At 46.4% G+C, this 6,000-nt stretch overlaps 1 protein-coding gene across 1 annotated transcript in view; it reads right to left on the reverse strand.

Moving 5' to 3' along the window:
• The window catches only part of LOC111846919 (nuclear receptor ROR-alpha A), a 175,675-nt gene extending 169,936 nt beyond the window's left edge, over positions 1-5,739 (reverse strand). The window contains exon 1 of the mRNA XM_023817656.2: positions 5,414-5,739. Coding sequence (XP_023673424.1) covers positions 5,414-5,567 — 154 coding nt within the window. The 5' untranslated portion in view covers positions 5,568-5,739. The remainder of the gene's footprint in view (positions 1-5,413) is intronic.
• Positions 5,740-6,000: the final 261 nt, after the last annotated feature.

The following is a 6,000-nucleotide window of genomic DNA, read 5'->3' on the forward strand; positions in this document are numbered from 1 at the left end:
GATCAGAAATACCCCAAAGAGAGACCATGAAATCCCTCTCAGAGAAGCAGTACATTCAAATGAAGTCCAAAGGCCCTTCTGTTAGCCAGGAGCCATGGGCCTGAGCCAGTACAGGGGCCAGACGTGGACATCCAGCCATAATGTGACCACAGACACACCGGCAGCACTTATGGCCATGACCAGGAAAAGCAAAATGCTCACACACAAATGCCAGCTCAGAACCGAAAGCTGCACTCGTGCCAAATCACTCCAGATAACGTTTACATTGTTCAAGCTCAGTATTCTCAATGCACAACTGCCTTCATGCAGAAATCGTTTATGGAAACTGCAGAGTGGAGAAGGGCAGAAACTCACACGTGAGTAATTAGGCTGAACAGTTTAAGAATATTTTAATTTTTTTATTTTCACTTTTATCCAAAGTGATGTACGTTTTTTGAGCAGGACCAGCCAATCCCTGGAGCAATTAGGGATTAAATACCTTGCTCAGGAGCACATTGGGGAAACCACTCTCTTAGCCGTGGGATTCAAACCCACAACCTTCAGATCACAGGCATGACATACTAACCAGCTCCACCACAGCCCTAAGAAACAACTAAAACACACATATTTAAAAACGGCGAACAAGGCTCGAAAGAGTAAATGTCAATTCTGAGAGATCCTGCCAGACTCTGAGAGACACTGTCTTACTCTGAGAGACCCTGCCTCATGCTAAAAGACTCTGTCTGACTCTCAGAGACCCTGTCTGACTATGAGAGACACTGCCTCATGCTAAAAGACTCTGTCTGACTCTCAGAGACCCTGTCTGACTATGAGAGACGCTGCCTCATGCTAAAAGACTCTGTCTGACTATGAGAGACCCTGTCTGACTATGAGAGACCCTGCCTCATGCTAAGAGACTCTGTCTGACTCTCAGAAACCCTGTCTGACTATGAGAGACCCTGCCTCATGCTAAGAGACTCTGTCTGACTCTCAGAGACCCTGTCTTACTCTGAGAGACCCTGCCTCATGCTAAGAGACTCTGTCTGACTCTCAGAGACCCTGTCTGACTATGAGAGACCCTGCTTCATGCTAAGAGACTCTGTCTGACTCTCAGAGACCCTGTCTGACTATGAGAGACCCTGCCTCATGCATAGAGACTCTGTCTGACTCTCAGAGACCCTGTCTGACTATGAGAGACCCTGCCTCATGCTAAGAGACTCTGTCTGACTCTCAGAGACCCTGTCTGACTATGAGAGACCCTGCCTCATGCTAAGAGACTCTGTCTGACTCTCAGAGACCCTGTCTGACTATGAGAGACCCTGCATTATTTCTATTGTGGGTAAGTGGGGGGGGGGGTCTTGTAATTTGCCCACCTCTGGTTTAGCTGAGACCGTCCTGACTCCCCTCACTGTCTGACTCCAAGCCTCAGGCAACTAAAGCACAGCTGTCTCTCCCCCATCTCACTATCAGAATAAGGGGGCCAGCTGTGCTGCATAGAGAGAGCATTGGGGGGGGGCTTGGGGGGGGGGGGCAAGATAAGCAGCGGGCACCTGTGTGTAGCTAGCTAGCTGCGTTTCCCACTTTACTGAAAATGTTTTTTTTTTTTTTTCTAGACCATTGTAATTCCAAGCCCTAACTCCATATAACTGACAGTAACACCACATCACTGACAGTAACACCACATCACTGACAGTAACACCACATCACTGAAACTCCACCCCTCCCCACATCACTGACCCTAACCCCACATCACTGACACTAATCCCTCATCACGGACATTAACCCCACATCTCTGACACTAATCCTAACCCTAACCCCACATCTCTGACTGCACCCTACACCCCCTCTGTAATCTCCACGGTAATGTTAACTGGGCCTCTCCAGTGACCAGGGAGAACATAATCCCTGGTATTTCTGAATGTCACAGCGTAAGGACGCCTCCGCCTCTCAGCAGGCTTCAGCAGCCCCTGTGGCAGCGGCATGGTTTCTGGGGCTTCGTGCGAGAATGTGTCTGAGCGCCTAAGTCCCCTCATGCCCTGCCCCTCCGCTGGCATGATGCTGACATACCTGGGGTCCAACCTGCAGACCTGCCCGTGAAGAGACCCGAAGCACCTGCAGGTCCGTCTCAAGCCAGGCCAGCGCTTTCTTCCATCTTAATTAAATATGTGATTTTTGATTTCCGCACACGGATTTACCTACCATGCATGCATGGAATCTATTAGCCTTGATTCATCACCTCTTTGAGGGTCCCCAATCTTTATGTCAGGTAGCCACCATCATTGAGAACAGCGGTCAATGCCTAATCAACATCCGGCCAAGATCAGCGAAGCCAGAGAGAGCTAATGGGTCTGACCGGCATTTTTGTGGCGGACATCCCACACTTCCGCCGTAGCCTCGGGAAGTGGGGCAATGCGACACACCATGCAGGGGTAAATATCGCCCGCACGGTCTGCAGCGTGCTACTGCGGAATGCACGGTTTCCGTGTTAACGAAGAGCTGCTCTGCACTCCCGGCTAAAACCAAGCGAGTTTTCAAAAGGCAGTCAACTGAACATCTTACGATGATTCCGATACTGGCCAAAGGTGCGGTTTGGCTCGGCAGACGATACGCTTGGCCCAAAAATCTGGCCTCGTGGCCAATCCAGGATCTCCGATTTCCCACTGACGGTGATCTGTAAGAGATGCTGGGTTACACAATACGGTTTGCAATGGATTCTACCGGGCAGAAGAAAGAGAGTTATTCAGGCCTTCACCCAAATAAAAGCAGCATCAATCACTCCTTCGCTACATTGTGTACGTTTCTCCAATTTGAACCTTTTTTCCCTTTCAGGCAGGATTCCTAAAAGAACGTATCTGTGTGACGGGGAATCTCAAGCCCTCTGGTTTAACTGCTCTGTCGATCTCTTCATACTATCGGCATTTAACACAGAGGAGACACCACGGCAGTCGTGCATCGTATGTTCGACACCTGTCCGCAGCCGGTGATTTACATGCATGTCAGGAGCTTCAACACGTGCTATCAGGAGCCCGGGCGGCACAATCGACACGCAACCAGCACTGCTGCCTTTCTCCCCTCTTTCCAGACAGATTACGAGGGACCGCAAAAACAGTCATATCATATATAATTAACGTAGCCTCCTCCAATTATCCACGACTCATATAGATAAAATGTAAAGATCTTCAAAAAGGGCTTTAATCTGGTGAAAAAGTCCCGATGATATGAGTTAATGTAAGATCACCACTGTGTGTGTAACATCAACAGGAAAATACCTCTATGAAGGTAAATACATCCACAAGCATAATAACAAAGGTTCATTTTCAGCATGCTAGCAAATTGCCAGTGATATAAGGTCAAATCATTTATACATAAGCTTGCAATGACAATTAGTACATGATTGCAATTATTATTTGTTTTCATATTATTGTTGTTGTTTTTGTGGCATTTGACAGTAGCAAGAAATTACTCAAATACTAGGGCCTGTATGGAATATATTCTCATATTTTCAAAACGACTTACTAAAATAAACAGATTTAAAATACAAAATAAGAAAATACTAAACACTTGAAGAGAGTTTGGCACGTCTTGAAAACTGGATAGCGAAGGATCTAAAGGGCTTGTTATTATCATGTACCTTGTAGTTTGTTTATTCCAGAAAACTTTTTAAAAAGTTGTGTAATTTGGATCAGGAGATAATTGGTAAATGTATTTTTTTTCCATCAAACAAAACATGTGTCCCGTTCCAGTATTTTCGTCTCGACCTTAAATTAGAGTAAAAAACTAGAGTCATAATAGCAGGGACTAAAATAGGATTGTTATCTAAGTATCAAGTGGGCGTAATTTAATAGTCTGAATGTATACACATGCGCTTCGTGTGTACATCCTGTGTAGTGCTTTTTCCAAAGATGTCATTACAATTAATTAATTACCAATAACGAATGAAACAATATCCTCTATTTAAAAGAGAATGCAAAGACGAGGGGAAACGGTTATAAAGCCAGCTCGTCTTGTTTTCAACCACAGGATGAATTACATAAGCGAATGAAGGCGTCCTTTCCCGTCATTCTCCTGCTGGTGCACTTTAATCCCATGCAGAAATGGCAGGAATATGGGTCAGCAGGTTAGGAGTGTCTCGAAGTCGGGCTTCTCCTGAAACGCTAAAAGATCAACGTAACAATGTAAGGACTGAGCGTCTTCCTATCCGCCCGGACACTGTATTACATAACCAGCGCCGGTAACGGAGTGGATGGATGGACGCTGCTTTAGCAGCCGTTTTTTCCTGAAACCGCTGTGGGACTGAAACGCCGCCAGCAGCGTGCAGATGAAGGGACGATGCGGGTTTTTAATCGCACAGATCGCCGCTGTTTATCCGCTAAACCAGTTACATAAGCGCCTTTCTATACACCTCCAGCGATGCACTATAAACACTCACGGGAAGGAACACGCGGGACTGAATCCGCACGCACGCGTCACATTAGCGTGATCCCCCGCACGCGGTGATCCGTCTGTACACGCACCGCTATGGGTTTTTTTTTCTTGCGTGAACGTGGGCAGTCTGAAGGGGGTGTGGCTATACTGTCTGTACTGTAAAACACCGACGGCGCTCTATCAGCCATATTCCTCAGCGAAATATGAAAAAATAAAGTAAAAATGCAGAACAGACCCAAAGCAGACGGACACACCCTCGGCGCACCGACAGCCTCGTCGTCCGTCAGCTGTCATCTGCTCCCTAACTATATGTCTGAAATGTGCCTGGTGCCTGTTCTGCTCATGGTGCGATGGCAGATCATCTAAATCTCCATGCTGCTGACACACGCTTTGGAAACGCGGCTGCTTACAGTCATATAATTCTGCTTTTTAACTTTTCTGCAGGCCTGCAGAAATATAGGTATGAAATATGGATGAAAATGCGAAAAAGTGAGACGCTAATATAACTTCCAAAAGGTAGACCTCGGTCACACTTTTCCGAAGTTCACTTCTCCCAATCTCGCAGAATAAAATGATTTGCTAAAATAGAAGCAAAAAAGGTTAACGATATTGGTGCAACCTTTAAATGTAATTAGCCTAATTCAGATAATTATGAAATGCGTGACAGTGCTATTTTGTATTTCAGCTGACAATAAATTGATGTAAAATGTATTCGTTTGCCATCCCAGCTTTCTGTATCCCACCATAATGGCTGGAGCTGTCAATTGTGTGTCAAAGTCTACAGTTCATGCCACTGCTTAGCCAACCGAAACATATCAGAGACACCCGAGAAACTTTTGTCGTGCGTGGGTCTAACTCGATCCCATGAAGTACACGGGATTAGGGACCTTTTCATTCCTCATTCAAAACCTCCGACGTACCAAGGCACTTTGAAGTTAAATAGCCGACCATGCTGGTGCAATTGTCCGTCAATATTTCCCATGTGCAGCCCAGGCACTCACAAGCTTACCTCGATTTGTGCTGCTGCAGCTCTGCCTCCGAACCGGGGCTTGGTGTTCAGCTTTCCGGAGAGTCTCCAGGTTTACCGGGTTCTCCCTGCCAGGGGTAGCCGGCTCCGTGGCGCTGTTTCCCGTCTCGCTTGCTGGATCAGGAGGAGACTCCATGTTTTATGGTAGATGTGCTACCTGAACAGCGCGATTATTTTGCAGCTGGTCTAAATGAATAGAGAGCAGTGAGACTGTGCCGAGTGGTGTATTTTACAGTAGAAGTATGAAATGTATGTGCGGGTCTCCGATTGAGGTGGGTGTGCTGGTTTGATTGTCCACTAGCGGCGCTAGAGAGAGCTTCTGACATGCCAGCGCGAAGGGAGAGCCTGTCAATAGCCGAGAGAATAGATGGAAATACAAGGGATAGAATATTTCCAGCTTTTCTTCCTCTTTTAGATGCATTCGGGGATCGCACTCTGGTGTTTCAAAACAGACAAATGCCACGTACACGCGCTGCTAAACAATGATATCTATAATCGATGTTAAAGATGATAAACGTATAAAGGAATGAACCGACCATATGGTAAACAGCTTATTGTCAGTGAGCAAG

The sequence above is a fragment of the Paramormyrops kingsleyae genome, chromosome 11 (assembly GCF_048594095.1).
Source record: "Paramormyrops kingsleyae isolate MSU_618 chromosome 11, PKINGS_0.4, whole genome shotgun sequence".
Taxonomy (NCBI): domain Eukaryota; kingdom Metazoa; phylum Chordata; class Actinopteri; order Osteoglossiformes; family Mormyridae; genus Paramormyrops; species Paramormyrops kingsleyae.